Genomic DNA, 25519 nt, shown 5'->3' on the forward strand with positions numbered 1-25519 from the left:
AATGTGAGTAAAACTGAAGATTTTGCAATGTAGGTTATATTATTTATTAACCTTACTTTCAGGTTAAAAAAAAAGTTCAATGAAATTTAGTCCTGTCAAAATTTTGTAAACTGTTTCTGTGTTAATTGAGTTATTAAACTCTTACTTATCAGCGGAGGTGTACTCATTTATGCTCTGCTCAGTATGAACAGGTATTTGAATTGTTAAAATTAATCTTAGCATAAATGTAATGCTGCTCTGTCAGTGTCACCTGGCAGCTATATCATGTCTACAATGTACTGGCTGGCAGCAGGCTACTCCATTTCCCAGAGCCCTGGGGTTGTCCTGGCCTTCACCCTTTAACCTCTATACAGGGATCTGGACTTACTCAGGGTTCCTGGGCAAGGGTCAAAGAGTAAGCTGCTGTTCGGTGGCGCAAGCTAGCAAGAAGGATAGTCAGGTTAGCCGGGTCAAAACCGCAAAGGTACAAAATCGTCAGGCAGGAGGGATGTCAAAAACAAGGCGAGGTCAAAACAGGAAAATAATACTAAACTGGAGCTAAAAACACAGACCTAAACCAGCGCAAAAACTAAATAGCAAGCTGGAAGCTTCAGTAGGGTGTAGTGCTCTCCATTTGGCCAGAGCAGGGAGCTGATTACTTCAGCTGTACAGCACACACACCCATACTGTCAGACTGGGCACCACTGCTGGTCCCAGCCACTTCAACTTTGATGGCTGGAAAGAGTCTGCACCTCCTAGAGCTTCTGTTTATTACCAGCGCTGCCCACAGAGTAAATGTGGTGGCACCTGGCGACAGAAGCAGAAGTTGCAGGAACAGATTTTGGTGGCGATGTTAAAATATGACAAACTTTATTGAAGAATGACTTAGAATTATTATTGGGCTCATAATTAGTGTTGAGCATTCCGATACCGCAATTATCGGCCGATATTTGCGGTATCGGAATTCATATTCATGTGTAAAATAAAGAATAAAAATAAAAAATAGGGATATACTCACCCTCTGACGCGCCCTGGTTGTAACCGCTGTAACCGGCAGCCTCCGTTTCTAAGAATGAGCGCGTGAAGGACCTTCGATGACGTCGCGGCTTGTGATTGGTCGCGTGAGCGTTCACATGAGCGGTCATGCGACCAATCACAAGCCGCGACGTCATCGAAGGTCCTTAACACGCTCATTCTTAGGAACGGAGGCTGCCGGTTACAGCGCTAAGGTCCAGGGGCCGCCGGAGGGGTGAGTATATCCCTATTTTTTATTTTTATTCTTTATTTTACACATGAATATGGATCCCATGGCCTGAAGGAGAGTTTCCTCTCCTTCAGACCCTGGGAACCATCCAGGATCACTTCCGATACTTGTGTCCCATTGACTTGTATTGGTATCGGGTATCGGTATCGGCGATATCCGAAATTTTTTTGATATTGGCCGATACTATCCGATACCGATACTTTCAAGTATCGGAAGGTATCGCTCAACACTACTCATAATGTATCAAATAACTCCTACACTACAGGGTAGACGTGACCTATTATCATGTGCCATGTATCTTAAGTTAAATACTATGTAGCCAAATCTTCCCCTTTGAAGCAAAGTGACACACATTAGAATGGAATGCAGCTGCAGAGCATATTTCCCTGGCTCGGAGCTATCAATCACAAGAAGAAGTATTTATTCAAAGTGTGAAGAGCAATGTTAGTATATTACAAACTTTATTGAAGAATGTTTACATTTGGAATTATCCTTGGGCTTAAGTTATAATGTATCAAATACAGTACAGAGTAGATCTAATCTCCTGTATTATCATACATCATTTATCCTAAGAATCATAAGAAATTAAATACTATAAAGCATATTCATGCCCTTTAGAACAAAGTGACACGCACTAGGTATGATCATTCCACATATTTAACATTCTTCAATAAAGTTGTCATATGCTAACATTTAGCTTCATACTTTCATATACTCATAAGCTATATTCCTCACCCTCTGGAAAAAAAACATAATAATTGGCTTATCACATGAATCACATAATTATTCTTTCTCCAGTATTTTATACAGACTAGTACGACGGTACATATTTAATACTAAGCCAATAGTAATACATAGTAATAAATCTCTATACTGCATGCAAAAAGAGAATTCATTATGGGCAAGCATACATAAGGGGATGCTGGCCATTTCCCTATACTGTCCTGCAATATATATGACTACATTACATGCATCTGGTATTGATGAAAATGTATTTATTTGTATGAAATAAATTGAAACCATGTATTGGTCTTTTTTAATATATTTAAACCCCAAGTCAATAAGGTAAAGCAATGCAAGCTTGGCCACTGCCGCTCACTGAAAAGCAAGTAAGAACTTTCTTGGGCAGCTTGCTTGACTTTTCAAAAATCAAGAAATCAGTAATGATTCAATGGTCCCATGCAACAGAGGGCACTTAAAAAAACTGAAAATGTGATTGTGTAGACAGCCAGTGTTGGTAGCGAGCACCAGATTTTTTCTAAATAATTTGTTTAACTAACAGGAGCATCAGAGGTGGGTCTGGGTATCTAATGTCTCAAGAATGTAATAGAAATGAGCATCTAAGCAAATAGATTTATCTCAAATAATGTTCCTTTGAAGTGGAAGAGTCACAATAAGGAAATAAATGCTAGGGCAACACACTGGTTCCTGGCCTTACAAGACTACACTGGCCAAGTAAATTACTTGCTAATTCAGATGCATTGTTAAGGATCCACTATTCGGGGACGGAAGGTGCCAAGCCCCACAGCTTTGAATAAAGGAAACAATCAGGAGGTAAAATGGTGGATTGCAGGAATTTGTCACTGAGGCTTCTTGCCTGGAAAAGTTATGACCAGTGGTAATGTTACTGAGTAGATTATTTAATGGGAGTTTGGGTCAAGGTTTGAGAAGTAACTGAAGAGTCAGGTTGGGTAGGTCACTCCAATACTCCCATCCTTATTTTTTTCCTCTTGACCAGTAGCTTCAGGTGGGACTAAGCATGATCGATTAAAAGCAAGCTACCAGAGAGCAGCATGCTCTGTGTCTGCTGGTCTGAGTGGAAGTTCAGCTTGGGAGCAAAACTTCTGAAGATACTGTATCATGGTGAAAAGTTTGATGAGAAAAACTGATTTATGTACAAGTAACAAAGAATATTCCTTGACACGCGTACCTAACAATCAACATAGCATTGTTATGGTTTTTTGATGGGAGAGTAAGGTGGAGGTAAAAAATAGTAATTTGAAAATTTTATACACTTATTCATTTTTGTATACCTAAGGTATATCCCAGAACTATACTGTGGGTTGTTATAGCATTTCTTTTGTGGGCCATGTTTTTACCTTCTGGCATGTCTTGCTACATGGTCCTTTTTGGCAGGGGAAATTACTCTTTTTCAGGACTCGTGCTTATAGTCATATATTTGGTCTTAGTGCCATCTGGCAAAACATTGGAATAAAAAAATCACTCCATGTCACATGAGCCTGCTACTCGTCGCCTGGTAGCTCTAAAACTGCTACCACAAAGAGGCTTAGATTAAGACTCGTTTATTGAATTGTTTCTTTTGTACATTTTACTTCCACAAATAGTGTAATAAAAAGTGATCAAAAAGTTGTATGTGGCAGAAAATAGTAGCACTGCAAACTACTTCTTGTCACACAAACAAATAAGCCCTTCCACAGCTCCATTGATGGAAAAATGGAAAACTTATGGCTGTCAGAATATGATGACGACACAAAAACAAATGATTTTTGTTAAAACATTGTATTTATAGTATAAAAATAAACTATATACATTTAGTATCAACATAATCGTGCTGAAACACAGACTAAAATGAACACGTTATTTATGCAGCACTTAAATGTTGCTCCATATAAAGAATTAGGGCTTGATCAATTGGCATACAATACAGAAGAGTGCAATACAAGAAAACATTGCATTGCACTCTTACTAATGTTATCCAATGAGTCAGTGCTCATTTGGAAAAAAATTTCTAAGCTTGTATCGGACTGAGAAAAGATTATCTACGAGAATTGAATCACACTCATCAATGCAAGTCAATGGGGTGAAAGACAAACAAAAATCATAGACTTGTACTGGATGCGTAAAATCTGCATGAAAAAAACACCCATGCGTTTTTAGTGTGTTTCCATGGCAGAAACACATAAAAAAATGCATGTTATCCACACCTAAGCATGATATATAAATACTAGTGTTGAGCATTCCGATACCGCAAGTATCGGGTATCGGCCGATACTTGCGGGTATCGGAATTCCGATACCGAGATCCGATACTTTTGTGGTATCGGGTATCGGTATCGAAACAACATTAATGTGTAAAAGAAAGAATTAAAATGAAAAATATTGCTATACTCACCTCTCCGACGCAGCCTGCACCTTACCGAGGGAACCGGCAGCGTTCTTTGCTTAAAATGCGCGCTTTTCCTTCCTTCCGTGACGTCACGGCTTCTGATTGGTCGCGTGCCGCCCATGTGGCCGCGACGCAACCAATCACAGCAAGCCGTGACGTAATTTTAGGTCCTTCAGTATTTTAAAATTACGTTCCGGCGTTGTGATTGGTCGCGTCGCGGTCACATGGGCGACGCGACCAATCACAAGCCGTGACTTTACGGGAGGCTGGACACGCGCGCATTTTAAAATGCGCGCGTCTCCTGCCTCCCGTGACGTCACGGCTTATGATTGGTCGCGTCGCCCATGTGACCGCGACGCCACCAATCACAACGCCGGAACGTAATTTTAAAATACTGAAGGACCTAAAATTACGTCACGGCTTGCTGTGATTGGTCGCGTCGCGGCCACATGGGCGGCGCGCGACCAATCACAAGCCGGGACTTCACGTAAGGAAGTTAAAGCGCGAATTTTAAGCAAACAACGCTGCCGGTTCCCTCGGTAAGGTGCAGGCTGCGTCGGAGAGGTGAGTATAGCAATATTTTTTATTTTAATTCTTTATTTTACACATTAATATGGTTCCCAGGGCCTGAAGGAGAGTTTCCTCTCCTTCAGACCCTGGGAACCATCAGGAATACCGTCCGATACATGAGTCCCATTGACTTGTATTGGTATCGGGTATCGGTATCGGATTAGATCCGATAATTTGCCGGTATCGGCCGATACTTTCCGATACCGATACTTTCAAGTATCGGACGGTATCGCTCAACACTAATAAATACATTTTTTGTCAAAACCAAATATTAGCAAGTATCAAAACAAAGCATGACACATCAAAAAGAGACAAAAAATGCAGCATCAAAAACACTGTAAAAATGCATGTTAAAAAATGCAAACGAAAACTCAATGACAAACATCAACTAAATAATAGGTGCAAAAATAAAAACATTATGCCTATTTTAATCTATTTGTTGGGAAGGAAGGGGGGGCAGGTGCCTGTTTTTAAATATTTTATTTGTGCCTAATTCTTTTATTTTGCAGTCTATTTTATTCCTTCACCTGTTTTTTTTCTTTTTTATATTTATTGTTAAGGGCAGAGATTGGAGTAGCAAAATGTAGAAATGTACTCCAGTACTTTCTTGCAGTGATTTTATGATATTGTGGAGCAATTTTAGTGTCATGTTGCGAATTGTGTGACTGTTTCCCAGGTTGGAAAACAAGTCAAAGGCAAAAAAAAAAAAAAGATTGTTTGATATTGCACAAAGTTTAGGAATCGCATGGGGGTAACAAATACTACATGCAAAAAATAAAAATGACATAAAATAAATGCAAGTGATGCAAACTGTAGCATGCATAGCTCTTCCACTTCTTTTTTGTTGAGAGTTCAAAAAAATATGGAAAAGGAATGCAAAAAGTGGTACTGTATGTGTGTTAGGGTTGGCGGAACCAACCATAATAATAATAATAATAATAATAAAAAGGTGAATTCGCAATCCGGGGTCCAGGGCCGGACTGGGACTAAAATTCAGCCCTGGCATTTGAAGTCACACAGGCCCACTTGTCACATGGTGACTGTATAATATCTTTGTACACTTGTAGGCTACAAGAAGTGAGGGGAGTGTAACACGACTGTATAACATATAATTACAGCTGTATCCAGCATTACGGCTCAGCCCCCATAGAATGTAATACAGCCAGCCCCCATAGACTATAATACAGCACAGCCCCATAGAATGTAATGCTGCACAGCCCCCATAGAATGTAATGCAGCACAGCCCCCATAGAATGTAATGCAGCACAGCCCCATAGAATGTAATACAGCCAGCCCCCATAGAATGTAATACAGCCAGCCCCCATAGAATGTAATGCAGCACAGCCCCCATAGAATGTAATGCAGCACAGCCCCCATAGAATGTAATGCAGCCAGCCACCATAGAATGTAATGCAGCCAGCCACCATACAATATAATGCAGCACAGCCCCATAGAATGTAATGCAGCACAGCCCCCATACAATATAATGCAGCACAGCCCCATAGAATGTAATGCAGCACAGCCCCATAGAATGTAATGCAGCACAGCCCCCATACAATATAATGCAGCACAGGCCCATAGAATGGAATGCAGCACAGGCCCATAGAATGGAATGCAGCACAGCCCCATAGAATATAATGCAGCAGAGGCCCATAGAATGGAATGCAGCCAGCCCCATAGAATATAATGCAGCAGAGGCCCATAGAATGGAATGCAGCCAGCCCCATAGAATATAATGCAGCAGAGGCCCATAGAATGGAATGCAGCCAGACCCATAGAATATAATGCAGCAGAGGCCCATAGAATGGAATGCAGCCAGCCCCATAGAATATAATGCAGCAGAGGCCCATAGAATGGAATGCAGCCAGCCCCATAGAATATAATGCAGCAGAGGCCCATAGAATGGAATGCAGCCAGCCACATAGAATATAATGCAGCAGAGGCCCATAGAATGGAATGCAGCCAGCCCCATAGAATATAATGCAGCAGAGGCCCATAGAATGGAATGCAGCCAGCCCCATAGAATATAATGCAGCAGAGCCCCATAGAATGGAATGCAGCCAGCCCCATAGAATATGATGGAGCAGAGGCCCATAGAATGGAATGCAGCCAGCCCCATAGAATATAATGCAGCAGAGGCCCATAGAATGGAATGCAGCCAGCCCCATAGAATATAATGCAGCAGAGGCCCATAGAATGGAATGCAGCCAGCCCCATAGAATATAATGCAGCAGAGGCCCATAGAATGGAATGCAGCCAGCCCCATAGAATATAATGCAGCAGAGGCCCATAGAATGGAATGCAGCCCCCCCCAATAGCTCCACAATCCAGTCATCACTCATTGATAAAAAAAAAAACAAAAAAAACCACTCTACTCACCTTTCCTCCTGCCCCGCGCTGCTCTGGCTCTGGTCTCAGCAGTCGCAGTCTGCCCGGCCACACAGCAGGTGCGCGATGATATGTCGTCATCGCGCACCCGCAGTGTCAGCGACAGGCAGAGCGGGGAATGATGGGAGAGGAAGCGTCAGCAGACGCTCTCTCCTCCATCATTGCATTCAACTGTACTGGCGTCATACGCCGGTATAGTTGAATGCGGGGCCGGGAGTGCGCCGACAGCGGGGAGAGTGTGCCCACTACTGCCACCGGCCCTTCTGACATTTGCCAGAACTGCCCGATGGCCAGTCCGGCCCTGCCGGGGTCCACCGTGCAGAGTTGGTAACTGCTGCTCAGCAATGGCAGACGATATATGGCTGTATCGCACTGAACACACGCGAGTTAGCAGTCACCCAGTGTATACTGCGGCGAACTCTGTTGCTTCACAGAACCGCTGTACCTTAGTATATGGAATCCATACCATGTTAGCGGTCACAGGGCACAGCAGATTTAGTACAACTAGTGCGCACGGCATCGCACTGGCGATGCCACTAGCAATCGCTAACTAGCGAATTTAGCGCACTGAGTGCGCACTGGCGAACCCCACTACCAGACGCTACCTATCGGGTTCTGTGAAAACTGAGCGCATGGCGTCGCACTGGCGATGCCACTAGTAGGCGCTGTCTCTTGCTCCAATCTCCCAGACACATTTACAACACGTGGGTAGGGGATAATTAGGAGCTAGCACCAGAAACCTACACGCTTGCACACACACCACGATTTTAGGCTATACTAGCTCACAGCCGTACTGCCGTGAGATCCTTTTATAGCTGCAGTCTGCAAGGACCTTGTTAGTGGGCCAATCCGAGCTGATTGAGGACCTGGGCATGTTACCTCCGACCACCAATGAGAGGTCGTCTCACGGGCATGCTCAGAAGGACAAAAGCAGGACTTAATCCCAGGAGCGTCTGATCGCCGCTGACTAATGCTGGTTGCTATAGCTGGACCTGAGGAGGCAGCAGCAGCCAGATGCACAGCATTTGCCTGAGCAAGATGCTGGGACCGACGTCTCTGCTGAGCAGGGTCCTCTGCAGCTGAGAGAGAATGGGAGACCGCAGAAGAAATGGCTTGGAATTCCCCCTGTGCAGCGGCAGAATCCCAACGCCTAACAATGTGCCCAAAATGGTGCCAACTCAACATCAGAAGATGACATAAAAATGAAGTTCTGCAGGAAAACACCTATAACATTCTATTTTAATTAGTTTATAACTTACGCGCAAACTTACCGGATAACCCCATGTGTATTTTGCATAATTATTGCCTGTACTGTTGCGATTCATGTTGTAAGAATCGTCCAGGGTCTCGTACATTGAACCAGCTATTAAGACAGAAAACAAACAATTTAAACATAATTTAGTGTTAATGCGAACTCAAAAATGGTGACTGTCCACATCTGCCTCATGGTTTTCCTATTACACGCTCTTCAACGTTAAAATTGCACTACCAACAAGGAAAATTTGTACAATAATGGAAATCAAAAGATCTATAGATTTGTTAATGAAAAAAGCGAAATAACTTTTCAAAACATTTCATTTTTCTCTCAGTATGAATGCCACACGCACACATGCATGCACTTGCATGCCTTCACATGCTATAAATGAGATTATTATTTGTTGTCTGAGGAATGTTCTGCCATGCTGAATTCACTTGGGCGTTAAATCATCAAGATCTGCTGCTGGCAGCTCCTTTTACAATTGCTGACCAATGATTTCCCAAATGTGCTCAATGGGAGTCAAGTCTGTAGATGCTATAGGTCGGTGTAGTATGGTTAAACCATGCAAGCCGCTCACAGTAGCTTGAAAAATATGCAGCCTGGTGTTGTGATGTTGAAAACATTTTGGACTACGACATTCGATTATGAGCAGACGGTGTGACGCTCCCTCCTGAAGGCCTCTTTATGGTGTTGGCCACATGAACTTCAGATCAATAGTGATTATCCTTGTGTCCAAGAGAAAAGGATAGATGAAGAGGATAGATCTCCATTCCAACCTTCATTGTCATCTTGCTCTGCATCATGATGGTGTTTGAAAGCAGTAGCTGATGGCCAATGAAAACATCTGCAGCTGGATATCTGGCCCATATCCCAATGTCATGCAAATGCTTAGTGCTACTGGGATAATTGTATGGAATGGCTTAAGATAGCTGGACCCTATTAGTCGTTTTTCAGGTACACTAACATCTCGGCAATATATTGATTTAATCCAAACCAATGGTATGGCCATTTCCTCAAAATGTCCAAGAAGGCATTTTCAACACAATAATGCCTGGCTGCAGAGGTATATCTAGGGTTTCTGGCACCCGGGGCAAGAATTCATTTTGGCGCCCCCCCCCCCAGGACATATGCGATTTGCACACTTAGTCATGTACCGACGAGCCTCTCTCCCTAATGCTCTCAATGTTCAGTGAAAAACTAAGAGAAGCAGGAAGAGAAGCTCGTAGTCACAGGACCATAGGTATGAAAGTTGCATATGAGTGAATTGTCCATGTGATGACTACTGGAACCTGCAGAGCTGAATGCTGACATAGCAGGCTTCTAAATTCTCACAACTAATGCACTGCACATTTTTAAGATTCTCACTTGCCGGTGGACAGTCATGTCAGCACACGTATGTGATTTGCATACTTCTGACCACATTCCGACTAGACGTGCCCGGCCTCACTCAGTTAGTTTTCATTGACTGAGGCCACACATGTCTAGTCAGCACATGACCGCATGTATGTAAATCGCCAGCACGAGAGAATCCAGACAGCGTGCAGTGCGCACTCTGAGAACTCATAAGTCTGCAGTCACAATGAATGACTGCAGACATATTACACACCTGGACATCCCCTTTTAATGCTCCAAACATAAATAAGATCATGAGAATTAGTATCACAAATAAAATTGACATCCAGGTACTTTATAGATGACGTCTTCCCTGGAGTCTGGAGTCATTCTCTTTCTTTTCTTCATCTTGTCCAGACCCCATGATGTTTTCTAATCCACAGCCATCTCTGCAGACTTCCATCTTCTCTGCTCTTTTGCAGAAAAGCTCCATATGATGCCCTTAAAGATAGAAGTATCATTATAATGCTCCTGAATAAAAAAAATTGCCCCTTGCTATATTGTCTGCACAAAATATGACCCCCACACTGTACATGCTCTTCCCACTGACCTCTCCTTTCCATACCGGTCCCCCTCTTCACACTGGCCTCTCATACTGTGCCCCCCTATAGGGCCCAGTATTTATACTGTACTCCCCCTCCTTGGTATACTGTCCCCTCCTGGCTGTGCCCTTACACTGTCCCCACTACTCAGCTTCTATTCTGTGCCCACTCACTTTTCTCCCCCCATACTGTCTCCTCACACTACTCCCCTCCCTCCTCATACTGTCTCCTCTCACATCCCCCTGTTCACTATATTATCTCCTCATATATTTACCCCCCTCACTTTCTATACTGCCTGCTTACCTGACTCCCGATACTGTGTCAGCACACATCCCACCACCCTCACTCCCTGTACATTTTTCACATCGCTACTCTTGCTGTGTCCGCATACCTTCCCCCGTTCGCTCCCCATACTGTCTGCACCCATCCCCCCATACTGTTTCCTCGTACATGCCCCCATTCCCCTGTACTGTTTCCTTGTGCATACCCCCATTCCCCTGTACTGTTTGCTCATACATGCCCCCATTCCCCTGTACTGTTTTCTCATACATGCCCCCATTCCCCTGTACTGTTTCCTCATACATGCCCCCCATTCCCCTGTACTGTTTCCTCATACATGCCCCCCATTCCCCGTATTGTTTCCTCATACATGCCCCTCATACTGTTTCCTCATACATGCCCCCATTTCCTCGTACGGTTTCCTCATACATGCCCCCCATTCCCCCGTACTGTTTCCTCATACATACCCCATTCCCCTGTACTGTGTCCTCATACATGCCCCCCTTTCCCCTGTACTGTTTTCTCATACATGCCCCCATCCCATTTCCTCATACATGCCCCCATTCTCCTGTACTGTTTCCTCATATATGCCCCCCATTCCCCAGTACTGTTTCCTCATACATGCCCCCCATTCCCCAATTCTGTTTCCTCGTACATGCCCCCATTCCCCCATACTGTTTCCTCATACATGCCCCCCATTTCCCCGTACGGTTTCCTCATACATGCCCCCCATTCCCCCGTACTGTTTCCTCATACATACCCCATTCCCCTGTACGGTGTCCTCATACATGCCCCCCTTTCCCCTGTACTGTTTTCTCATACATGCCCCCATCCCATTTCCTCATACATGCCCCCATTCTCCTGTACTGTTTCCTCATATATGCCCCCCGTTCCCCAGTACTGTTTCCTCATACACGCCCCCCATTCCCCAATTCTGTTTCCTCGTACATGCCCCCATTCCCCATACTGTTTCCTCATACATGCCCCCCATTTCCCAGTACTGTTTCCTTATACATGCCCCCTATTCCCCCATAATGTTTCCTCATGCATGCCCCCCATTCCCCCATACGGTTTCTTCACACATTCCCCCCATTCTCCCGTACGTTTCCTCATACATACCCCATTCCCCTGTACTGTTTCCTCATACATGCCACCATCTCCCCCTTTGCTCTTCATCTAAATCACATTAAATCCCCCCATCCCCACTCCAAATCTCCATACACACACAATAAATAACCCCATCTCCACTCCAAATCTCCCCCCACACATTAAATCCCCCATCCTCACTCCAAATCTACCCCCACACATTAAATCCCCCATCCCCACTCCAATTCCCCCCCAGAATAAATCCCCATCCCCACTCAAATTCTCCCCCCACAATAAATCCCCCATCCCCACTCAAATTAAATCTCCCCCCCACAATAAATCCCCCATCCCCACTCCAATTTTCCACCCACACAATAAATCCCCCATCCCCACTCAAATTCTCCCCACACACAATAAATCCCTCCATCCCCACCCAAATTCTTCCCCCCACACAATATATCCCCCCATCCCCACTCAAATTCTCCCCTCACACAATAAATCCCCCCTCCCCACTCAAATTCTCAACCCACACAATAAATCCCCCCATCCCCACCTAAATTCTCCCCCACACACAATAAATCCCCCCATCCCCACTCAAATTCTTCCCTCACACAATAAATCCCCCCACCCCCACTCAAATTCTCAACCCACACAATAAATCCCCCCATTCCCACTCACATTAAATCCCCCCACAATAAATCCCCCCATCCCCACTCACATTAAATCTCTCTCCCCTGCACCTTCGGTATCTTCAGCTGGAGCACTTACTACAGTTTTGGGTCTCTTGCTCTGCAGCGCCGGTGGGTGACGTCAGCAGCGTGATCACATGACATGATCACGGTGCTCGCGTCGCTCTGACCCGGTAGTCAGAGCCTCAATTGTACTTGCTTCTGTAAGATGCGTGTACAATTGATCCCTGGGTGCCGGCGCGCTGCAGCTTCTCTGTGCCAGCTGTCAGCTTGACAGTCGGCACAGAGAATAGCTGACTCCCAGTCCGGGGGGGGGGGGGGCAGAATGCAGCCGCCGGGGGAGACACTGCAGACTGCCGCATTAGGTGGCCCGACTACACCCCCCTGTCGGCTGCGCCTGGGGTACATGCCCCGGCTGACCCCCCCTAGATATGCCTCTGCCTGGCTGTATGTTGCAGATGATACTGTATACAGCCTTCATGGCCTAAACGTGCTGTCAGTGCCTGCTGCATCTCTTAACTTGTGATCCATCGTGCACATCACGAACGTCATTTGTCGGTATTTGCAAAGAGATCTGCCAGCAGTGGCTCTTGACTATTTGCACGCCCACGTACATTTAGCATGGCAGAAAATTCTTCACATAACCTCTTTGATGTATTGTAAGTGCGTTTATTTCTCTGCATAGCACTAATACCCTATAATAAATAAATTTAGATTTTTTGAAAATGTTTCTTCCATTTTTCAATCATTTGATTATCATTAACATGTCTATTGATCCTGTAATTTCCATAATGCCATGACTTTTTATTGTTGGTGCTGGAATCTCAATGTTGAAGAGGGTAGTGTAATAGAAACAATAATGAAGTTCCAGCTTAAATGCATAACAGATACCACCAACTTGACATTTAATGGAGATCATATTACATACTATAAGAAGTGATACAATGTTCAAGAATATGGAAACCCGTAAACCTGTTTTTTTTTTTACTTAAGCGCATGCATTTTTACTTGCAGAATTTTGGGCATCTTAATAACTTAGAGTAAATGTCATTTAGATTTTTAGAGATGTCACTCCCCACACCTTCATTCCTAACTGTTTAAAGAAAGGAGGACAGGACTATTACTAAGGGCTCATTCTGACAACAGTTTTCTTGTACGAGCGCTGTCCTTGTTTTTCATGGATAGCGTTTGTACCTATGATAGTCTCTAGGGCTGTTTACATGTCCCAAAAGAAGTAAGACTTGTCCGATATTGACCCGAGTATGAGATCAAAATCATCAATGCAAGTCTCTGAATCCATTAAAAAAGTCAGATGCCATCCATGTGCTGTCTGTTTATCATGGAGTGTTTGATAGGAGAAGCTTGACAAACTTCCATCATTTTTTTTCATTGGATAAAAACTTATGAAACGCGCCCAAACTCTTTTGGTGATGAAAGCTGACACTCTGCCCAAACTTGGATAAAAAGAAACTTTGATGAAGCTTGGATTGATTTTCTCACACAAGAAAATTCACTGACATCCGAATGAGCCCTCAGGAGTAGAGAAGGGTATTTTAAGGTTCACAGAACAAAAATGTTCAGTTTACTGGGCTCCATAACAGTTATATGAAGAGCGATGTGCTTTTTGTATTTCTTTGCAAAATGACTGTTTTGATAAATGCAGATGTATTAGACTTTCTGTGGATTTTCTGCAGCAAATCTGCATGTGTTTGCCGCAAATTTGACAGATTTGCCTTGCATTTTTCCTTATGCATTACAATAGTTAATTACAAAGAAATTTTGACGAAAATTGATATACTGCAGATTTTAAAAACAGATCCTTTAGAACAGTGCTACCCAAACAATGGGATTCTACTGAATATGATTCATCTACCTATCTATCTATCTGCAACCCCTGGCAAAAATTATGGAATCACCGGCCTTGGAGGATATTCATTCACTTGTTTAATTTTGTAGAAAAAAAGCAGATCACAAACATGGCACAAAACTAAAGTCATTTCAAATGGCAACATTCTGGCTTTAAGAAACACTAAAAGAAATCAAGAACAAAAAATGTGGTTGTCAGTAATGGTTACTTTTTTTAACCAAGCATAGGGAAAAATTATGGAATCACTCAATGCTGAGGAAAAAATTATGGAATCATGAAAAATAAACAAAAAAACACTCCAAAACATCTATTGGCCAGAAATGGGCTCTGCACTTTCCCTATACTGAAACAATTTACAAAGTGCAAAAGCAGCTAAAACAAAATATACACTTATCACATATACTATAATATACACAGTACTAGACGAGACACATACAGTACTAATACATCACATTGAACTGGAACGTAACTAAAGGGATGAGGGCGCGCATCAGTCCTTGTAACCCCTTACAGCTCCACAATGGGGAACATTAATAATTTTCGCCAGTGTGGCCCATATATTATTTATTATTAATTGCTGAAGCCACAATATGAGATGATCCCAACTGTACTGAGACATAAAAGGTGGACTATCACTGTATGGAGGCAGAAATGGTGTACATTACTGTTGTATTGTTGCCACTGGGGAAGGGGCATTACTATTTTATCTGAGCGCAAAGACAAACATTACTATTGTATTTGATTATAAAGAGGAATTTTACTATTGTATGTGGCTTACATATGCATTATTATTTGAGATCCCCAGAGGGGGGCATTTCTACTGCAAAGGGGTCATAAAGGGAGATATCACTATTATAAGATTTTATTTCCCCCCCCAATACTGTTGACTTGGGAGAAAAAAAGGAGGCACTGTTATTGTGTTGGGCACCAGGGTGGTACTATTGAAATTTTCTTCTTCCTCTGGTGCAGTGTAAGAGTGGTAAAAACAGTGTGGAGTTTGCTGTAGAATTGTTCAATTATAGATGTATGTGTGTTACTTTCTGTGGAGACGAGTGAAAGAAGTCATAACAGTCTGTGCCATATGATAAAAAAGAAAAAATGGAATGAGTTAAATTAGAGGCATTACAAGTAAAACCGTAGATTTATCATATAGAGATTACAGTACATGATCTACAGAGCTCTGGTGTATAATGTCACTGGTGGTAGTATTAGTGCTCGTACTGTGTTTTTGTTAATGATGATCAGTATTGTGGTATTATTCAGTTATTATATGGTGATAATATGTGGTCTGATCATGGTGTGATGCTATTCATTCCTTGTATGTGGTATTATTGGTATACGCTGGTCTTATTGGTATAGTAGAACTTGTTCAGTAACAGAATGGTGGTTATACTCAGACACTATGTGGCAGTAATATATGGTCATTATACAATGGTATTTATTCCCTTTTTGTGGTACTTGTACAGTAGCAATATGAGTAGCTGTATGATGACTTTTTTATGAGGGGTGAAGAGGAGCGAACAAATCTGACTTCCTAGAATCTAGAATGCTACAGGGACCCATACATCTGACTAACAAGCTGGTGGGCGCCCAGGGCCAAATTTTGCCATGGAGCCCATTGGGCACTGGTTACTTGGCTAATCATGCAGTCTAAATCGGCTGCCGATCATCAGTTACTCCAACAAAAGCTCATTCCTTGGTGAAATGATGTTTTTGTTTGCACAAAAATAATCAAGAATACTGATGAGTGAGTGTACTCGTTGTTCGGGTTTTCCCGAGCACGCTTGGGTGATCTCCGAGTATTTATTAGTGTTCGGAGATTAAGTTTTCATCGCCGCAGCTGAATAATTTACAGCTACTAGACAGCTTGATTACATGTGAGTATTCCCTAGTAACCAGGCAACCCCCACATGCACTCAGCCTGGCTAATAGCTGTAAATCATTCAGCTTAGGCGATGAAAACTTAATCTCCAAACATTAACAAATACTGGGAGACCACCAGAGCGTGCTTGTGAAAACGAGCAACGAGTACACTCGCTCATCACGATCAAGAACAATTGCAGACTATGCACACTGAACACTCTATTATAGATTGTTCACTCTGCATCTGAGCTGTGGTCTACATGTGCAAACAGGCTACTAAACGATTGTCGATTGGTAAACAAGTAACAGATTGGCAATCGTTTAGTGCCACCGGTTTTCTAGTATAAATGGATTATTACAGTTTTTATTTTTACTAAGCGTTCAGGGATGCTCAACTTTCTTACCAATACTGAGGCCTAGGGCTCATTCAGACGTCCATGTTTTTTCTTATATGTAAAAACATGGACTGTTAATCATCAGTGTTTTGGATTTGAGTTACATCAGTGATTTGTCAGTATCAGTTTTTACCAGGGATTTTCACAGACTAATAAATACATAAATAAAACACTGTTCCAGCGGTGTCATCACTGGTTCTCCCAAGGCTTGCATGACATTGTTATATCACCCAATCTCTATGGCCAATCGGCGGCCACTTCACTCTTTCCTCCTTCAGACAAATTAGACGTCTGGTGGAAGTGAGAAGGCAGGCAAAGTTCATCACTTGCTATAGGTGTCACTTACGTCCGAAGGAGGGGACTGTGAAGTGGTCACTGATTGGTCGAGTGACATAACAATGTCAAAAGAGCTTCGGGAGAGCCAGTGCCGACACCACTGGAACAGCAAAAGCACTGGTGGTAAGTAAAGGTGTGATTACTTTACTTGAAGGAAACATATTAATTGAGAAGAGGTTGTCCAAGAAGTGGACACCCCTTTTGATCATGGACACATTTCCACTGATGCCATACATGTGATGTTAGTGATTTTCATGGACCTATAGACAGGTAGGGGTAATTTTGATTTGTCTCCTATCAAAAATGGACATGTCTCTGGAATGTTTTTGTGAGCACACGGCCTGCAATAAATATGGACATGTGATCAACTCAATAGACTATAATGGGAGTATGTTCTATATGTGAAAATCAAAGATAGAACACGTAAGTAACACACTTATGTCTGAATGAGGCCTTACAGGTCATATCTTTAACGACTGTGCCGAGATTGAGTTTAGCCCTCCACACTCAGTAAATGCAATGAGTGCTTCTGAGTCTTCCCTCTGTAATCAAAGGCTTGTGCAGGAGGCAATGGGGAGGGCTGTCGGATCACAGAATGAAGGAAAGGAAGACTGTCCGGACTTCTGACATAGAGACAGAAACTAATGAAATTAAGTATAAGGGGTAGCGGGACCATGCTGTTAAAAGAATGTTCAATTATGCACAGTGACACAGAAGGAATGAAAGTGAAACACAGGACAGAAACAAGGGGTGGAAGAACTATGCTGGGAGAAGGATGTAAGATGAGAGTCATAATGCTTATGACTAGAGTTGGGCAGATCGATTCTTGAGACTCTGATCCTTTGGCCAGATTAGTAGTCTCTTGCTATTGAATGGGAGGCTCGTGAATTTGTTATCCTCCGGGATTCCTCTAGCACCTTTTGATTAACCAGGCTGCAGTGATGACATTGCACCAGCCCAGCTAATGAAAAAACGTGCCACCCAGCTCTACTCCCAAACCAACTGCAGCTGGTATCCCTAACTTTGCATTTCTTATATTAATATATGTATTTTTTCTTATGCGTGCTCTCATGTTTCATGTCTTAGCATGTTATTCCTGCATGGCTAGGCAGCTTCAGGGTTGTTACTGCTAGTCTCGTTTGCAGGTATCCATATCACAGGTACTCCTGTGTCTCTTATTTACCTGTAGTTCCATATATCATTGGGATATTGCCTTACAAGCTATAGCATGGACTATTGGAACAGTAATTATTCGTTATCAGATGCATTCATGTCTGTTTTTAGCTTATATGGATATTTGTCTTCTTTGTTCTGTATACCGTAATTGTTTCCCAAACTCCAGTCCTCACGGACCCCAACAAGTCATGTTATCAGGATTTACTTAGTATTGCACAGGTGATGGGAGTATCAGGAGTTCTCTCACTTGTGCAGCACTATTGAAATCCTGAAAACATGACCTTTTGGTGTCCGTGAGGACTGGAGTTTGGGAAATACTGCCGGTAGTCTATCTTGTCAGTTCTTGACTGACAAAAGCTTATCAGACCCCACCTCAGGCAGGATATGATATGCTGTAATGTTGGGCAGACCAAGATATCTAGCAGTTAAAGGATGAGCTTGGCTGTGAATATGTCAGACTCCTGCAGCTAACTGTACAGAGCGATCAGCATGGCGGACATATCTTATATGGAGCACTAAGTGAAATGTGCTCATAACAAATAAAAACGTCAAATAGCATTAATATATAAAAGAGCAAACCGTGCTTGTTTACTTTGAATATCGAGATCTCGCAAAACAGAAATCTCTGTGAATTTTTGTGGGCACATGGTCCGTAAAAAAATGGACATGTGAATGGCTATATAGATTATAATAGATACGATTTCTATCCATGAGATTTAAAGATAGATCACATACATAAAAAAACAGTCCTAAGATACACTTTTTATTGAAGGAGTGTTCTTAAATTCCTTTAATTTGTTAGACAGCATAAAAGTTTGCAGCTGACTTGCTTTTTCTATCTGCTATAATTGTGATTTTTTCTCTAATATAATTGTGATGCAATGAGAGCTTTTATCTTTAATAGTGTACAGCTTGTTTCCATGGAGCCAGACCTTTAGTGCTTGGCACAGTGTGCAGTATTTACATTCCAAGAGAGGAACTCCTAACATACTAGCCACCTCTCTCCAGCCAGTTGATTTCTATACAACAGTTAGCTGCTCCCCTTCCTCTCATCTTCTGAAGAAATGCAATAATAAATCATCAGTAGTGTTGAGCGATACCTTCCGATATTTGAAAGTATCGGTATCGGATTGTATCGGCCGATATCCGAAAAATATCGGATATCGCTGATACCGATACCCGATACCAATACAAGTCAATGGGACACAAATATCGGAAGTGATCCTGGATGGTTCCCAGGGTCTGAAGGAGAGGAAACTCTCCTTCAGGCCCTGGGATCCATATTCATGTGTAAAATAAAGAATAAAAAAAAAAAATAGGGATATACTCACCCTCGGACGCGCCCTGGTTGTAACCGCTGCAACCGGCAGCCTCCGTTCCTAAGAATGAGCGAGTGAAGGACCTTCGATGATGTCGTGGTCACGTGAGCGGTCACGTGAGCGGTTACGCGACCAATCACAAGACCGTGACGTCATCGCAGGTCCTTCACTCGCTCATTCTTAGGAACGGAGGCTGCCAGTTGCAGCGGTTACAACCAGGGCGCGTCCGAGGGTGATTATATCCCTATTTTTTATTTTTACTCTTTATTTTACACATGAATATGCATCCCGATCCCGATTCCCGATATCGCAAAAATATCGGAACTCGGTATCGGAATTCCGATACCGCAAATATCGGCCGATACTTGCGGTATCGGAATGCTCAACACTAATCATCAGCATAGTAGCTTTCACAGCAGGTCTCCAAATCACAGTTCTCTGTTCGCCCTGTCCTAACCTTTGTGATTCTTTAAATTCTCTGTCATCTCTATGTGTAAAGTGTATAATCAGAACTAACCATTGATAGCTGAATGTGTTATAGCAGAACTCATGCAGAGCTTTATAGTTCTACTAATATTAAAGTATTACTATTCACCAAAGCTGTCACAGTGAGAGAAGAGCCCACCCCACTAGCAACCCGGCTGTAAGGAGATTGCATTGCTCTGAACTACTCAAGACACAACTTGAGAATACCCCTTTAAGATCATATCTTGCATGAAGATGGTTTTCAGTTTTAAAAAAACTTACTTTTTACCAGATTTTCTTTCCAAAACACAAACTGAACTTTACTCACCCTCCCCCGGTCCATCTCTGAGTCTCTTCCGCTGCTTTTGGGGTCTGTTAATTTCTACAACACTGATAGTTGACTGTGTTGCAGCCAATCAGACATCTCTGTGACTCTGAGAGGTTCATGTGTCTTCTCAGGCACAGTTTCTGAGCTCAATGTTTGGCTACGGTGCTATTGAGTTGATATCAGGACTGTAGACAATAATGCACACCTGGAGCAGCAACTGTGACTCAGCACTGGAGCAGGGGAAATTGATTAAAAGGGCGGTCCACGGCAATGTATATTCCGTCCATTGATTTAAATCTTTTAAATAGGTATTTTTGTAAATACCTTATGTTGCCATTTTTGTCTGTGAGCGGTGCTATGGCAGCTCGCTCAATCCACATCACAGCGGCTACAAGATACCAGGTACTTTCAGCTGCGTCACTTCTGATGTGGTGTACTTAATAATTTGTACTAAATGTCCAACTGGGTGTCTGTATGTGGGGGAGATAGGGCAGAAACTGAGAACAAGGATGAACTCTCATCACCGTACAATAAGAGAAAAAAGAATGGATCTACCTGTGGCAATACATTTTGTCTCCCCGATCATAGCATTATGGACATGAAATTACTTGCATTAAAAAGGTAACTTCAAATCTCAGAGAGACAGAAGAGTCTGGGAATATAAGCTGATGATGACCTTTGACACTCTCAGTGCAGGAATGAATGTGTTGCATGGATTTATGTCTTTTTACATCAACTAAGGAATTTGCTCCCCAGACCATGTGGGGTCATCATAACATAGAACCAGACCCCAATCGGAGGACAATAAAACATTCACACTCCTTATCTATGAACTGTTCCAATATTTATGGACATAACTGTTTATCACTCACATAATGGTAATTCTGCTTCATGTCAACTATCTTATCTATGGCATTATTTATGTGATTCTTCAGAATTTCTCTTAGTCTATGCCTGATGAAGAGATCGGAGTAGTCTCGAAATCTTGCAATTTGTTACCATCTTTTCAGTTAGCCATTAAAAGGTATCAACCACTGAGGACTCTCAATTCTAAATATTTTTCTATCCACTGGCTAACACGTTACAAAGATATATATCTTTCATGTATCAATATGGACTTTAGGAGGTATCTCACCATACGTCACAGCCTTGGTATGTGCACACGTTGCGGATTTGCCTCTGGAATTTTCTGTGTGGATTCTGCATCTCTTGGCAGAAAACGCAGGTGCAGATTTGACGTGTTTTTCTTGCGGATTTTGTGCGTTTTTCCTGCGGATTTACTACGGATTCTGTGTGGATTTCATGCGTTTTTACCCCTGCTGATTTCTATAATGGAATGGGTGCAGAAACGCTGCAGATTCACACAAAAGAAGTGATGTGCTCCTTTTTATAATCCGCTGCGTTTTCCGTGTGGAATTTTCCGCACCAGTAGCACAGCATTTTTTTTTCCATTGATTTACATTGTACTGTAAATCACTTGCGGTTCTGCAGCATTTCTGCGTTGAAAAAAACGCTGCGGATCCGAAGTAAATCCGCAACGTGTGCACATAGCCTTATACAGGGCCGGACTGGCCATCTGGCAATTCTGGCAAATGCCAGAAGGGCCTGTCTGGCCATGGGCTGCCTTGTCTGCTAAGTTGTTAACAGAATTGGTGTTCTCAAGACACTCATACTGTTAAGAGTTTCGACAAAGCACAAAGTCGCTGACTCCATCACTTATCCCAGCAGGTCAGGGGAATCATTAGAAATATTGGTCTTGTAGTAAATCTTCCTTTCCTCCATCCAAGGTAATATTAGTAATATGTCCAATCTGGTTCATGGGGACGGGGACAACATGGGCCTGTGTGATTTCAAATGCCAGGACTGAATTTCAGCCCCAGTCCATACCTGGCCGTACAGTGAGATACATTGCTGCTTTGAGAGAAGCAAAAGAGAAAGTGTTGGCATATGAGTGGACTGTGAAATAGCATGGATTCCTGACTGAATGCTTTTACACTTTGTTAGAATCATATTAGACTCCCTTGCTTACAAAATCCTTTTAATGGCATCATTTTGGAATGGGGTGCACAAACTTTTGCCATGTCAGAAGAATACATCCAGATGCCAAGCAAAAAAGTGCATAGTACTTTTCTATAGTCATATTTCTGTAGGTATAATACATACAGTATGTTAAAAATATAGCATAAACATGAGAGAAAACTGCTAATCATACTGTTATATGGCAAGTAGTCTTTCATTTTTCCACAGTATAACTCCATGTAGATGAATAAAACTGTATTGCACTATAGGTTTTTACATAAGTTTTTCAGCTATAAAAGGCAGAGAGGGAATCTACTGGCTTGGGAATACTGTGCAATCTATGGGAATCATGTTATAGAACAAGAGGAGATGAGCAAATTGGTATATATGTTTTTCTTAAAATAGTCAATATAACTTTTATTTTATTAATTTCCATAATTGCTCGTTCTGAGCACAGCAGTTCCAAGTGGACAGGCTCCCTTTAAGTCTGAAGATACAATGGCACAGATGTTACATTGCAGTATAACAACCTTCATGATAAAACAACAAGCAAGAGGCAAAAAGTGTGAACTAGCTGGATGCTTTGCAACTTGCTTGTACCCCCTCACCGCAATGTGGAAGCAGCATGCTGCAGAAATCTTTGACAGTGTGAGCTGCGTCACAGGCAGTGCAGTCCTTTTCCACATTTTAAAGGGAATTTGTCACCAGGTTTTTGCTGAGAGCACCATCATGTAGAGAGTTGGTGACCCTGATTCTAGTGATGTGTCACTTACATTACTGGTTCCTGAAGTTTTGATTAAAAATTGTTTTATCTGCTGCAGATCTGCCAGTTCTCTGAATGCTGAGCTCTGTATATCCCCACCCACACCACTGATTGTCAGCTTTATATGTACACTGTGCATAGGCAGAAAGCTACCAATCCATGATTGGGGCATGGTTTGAATATCTGGCAGCAGGCCAAGTTGTCCTTTCCTGCCGATTAAACAAAAAAATTATAAAAATTGCAACAAGCAGCCCAGTAAGTGACACATTGCTGGAATAAGGGAATTTCTTAGTGCACAGCCTTGAGCTGATGAAAAATAATAAATTCAGCCCTACGTACCACTTCATGCTCCGTGTGCACAACTGACCGCTCACTGACTAATGCTAGTGAAGCTGAGCCTTTCTGGAGCGTGTAGGATAAAATCCATCATGTACTATACTTGTTCATTCAGCGGATGAGAGTGGTAGTCTCTATAGCTTATGGCTGTGCTTACATTCACAATGCAAGTAAAGCACACACAGAGCTGTAGACGGATACAAACCTAAACCATTCTTAGCCTTTCTATACAGAGCGTTTTTTTTACTGATTTTGTTTTTCTGGCTTGTATAGAGAATAAGAACTGCTATGTTTTTTTGCAAACATTTTTATATGCATTAGGAAAATTTATCAAGCGAACTGCACCAGAATACTTATTTATGGGGTTTTGGACACTTTCTGCCTCCTAATTGAAAAGCGGCGGGTTTCGATGAAAAGGAGCATGGTTTAGGTGAAAGAGAGAATGGTCTGTGGAGCACATTTCTGGAACAAAGAAAGCCAGCTAATTGGCACTCTAAAAATATGCCAGATTTATCAAGTAGAAGCATTAGTTACTTTGACCAATCTAGCACACTCTAAAGGTTCATTTACATGATCTGACCCACAGCATTAAATGGCCGCCGATTGTAATTTTTTTTTTTCCGTTTAATCGCCTGCTTAGACAGGCAGACCATGCTTAGCAATACACACAGATTGATCAGTGCATCTAGGCTGCCAATGTTCTCCGCAGCATATGTCCTGTTTACACATGATGAGCTGCCGAAAAAGATGATCTATAGGCAGAGCAAAAGATCATTTCACCAGACAAACAAGCTTGTTTGTGGGGTGATCGGCAATCTGCTTGTACTGCATGATTATCGGGAGATGAGCATTTCTGGGAACGCTTGTCCACGATCATCTTTCAATCTCAAGGAACCTTAATTTTGCACTAACAATTAGACAATACTGATAAATCTACCTTATCCCTTCAATGGAAAAAAACATGAAATAATGTCACACCTTTCAATAAAAAAATTACCAAAGAAGCAAGAGATGTATAACTTCCCACATGTGGCGCATTTTTTGTGTGTCCATTTTGGCAAACGATGAAAGAAACCACTGTGGCACCATGGAATAGCCAAGATATGGCTTCAGGAAAAAAACACCATAAAAATACGCTGTTTGGATCCATAAGGCCTCATGAAATAAAACATATATAATGACCATGTACAATTGAAATAAATGAGAACAGATACAGACTAACTAAGCCATTATTCCCCTACCAGACAATGGTACGCTACATAGCAACCACATTTACCTCTAGTGCCGTAATTCACGGCAGAAGACTGCGAACTCCTTGGCTTCTGCCTCCTTACTGTCATCATTACTTGCTCTTGAACACGCTGGTCCCTGCTAGTCCCACTTCTCAGATGATTATCTGAAGGGACAGCTAAGGAAGATTCATTTTGCCACAGAAAGATTTCTGATGCTAGGGCAGTTTTCAGTGGCGACGGTGAAGACAACATGGTGAGCGCAGTGTGTACACACAGAGTTTATAAATGAAGGTCTATGCCACGGAAAACAAATTCCTCAGTTAAAGACGAATGCAAAAAAAAAGCCTCACGTAGCTCAATAGATGTATCTCTCTCTGATGACTTACTTGACAGTGAAGTCTGTACAAGTCTAATTCTGTAAGGGCGTGTCGGCGTTTGTGTGACACACCTTGATATTATGGAACCACTCCTTAGTTGTGTCTTAAAATCTGTTTATGACCAGTTTAGTCACATAGATTCGGGCAGGGCACTGCAAGGCATCCTTCACACATACGTAAGAAATGCATAGAGATGTATTTTGGGGCATTTTATCCTGTGCATATTAGTAGAGCAGTAATGACAGGAGAATACTAGTGCTACTGTCTTACAAGACAAGCTCGAGAGATGTGTATCGTCTCAGTAGAAGATAGGTTATTATGCAACGTGTGGGTGTAAGCGACTATTACTCAGAGTAAGGCATAGTCACATACTGTGTCACATAGCTTGTTAGGCCTGTCGTGTTATACACACCCAGATGAAATGCACGCACCACCACTCTGACATACACACCAACTTTACAGACTAAGAA

At 42.4% G+C, this 25519-nt stretch overlaps 1 protein-coding gene across 1 annotated transcript in view; it reads right to left on the reverse strand.

Annotated features, from left to right (window-relative positions):
* PKP1 (plakophilin 1) overlaps positions 1–25066 on the reverse strand; it is a 101430-nt gene extending 76364 nt beyond the window's left edge. The window contains exons 1-2 of the mRNA XM_077295390.1: positions 24717–25066; positions 8599–8690 (exon numbers count right to left, since the gene is read on the reverse strand). Coding sequence (XP_077151505.1) covers positions 8599–8690; positions 24717–24924 — 300 coding nt within the window. The 5' untranslated portion in view covers positions 24925–25066. The remainder of the gene's footprint in view (positions 1–8598; positions 8691–24716) is intronic.
* Positions 25067–25519: the final 453 nt, after the last annotated feature.

The sequence above is a fragment of the Ranitomeya variabilis genome, chromosome 3 (assembly GCF_051348905.1).
Source record: "Ranitomeya variabilis isolate aRanVar5 chromosome 3, aRanVar5.hap1, whole genome shotgun sequence".
Lineage (NCBI taxonomy): Eukaryota > Metazoa > Chordata > Amphibia > Anura > Dendrobatidae > Ranitomeya > Ranitomeya variabilis.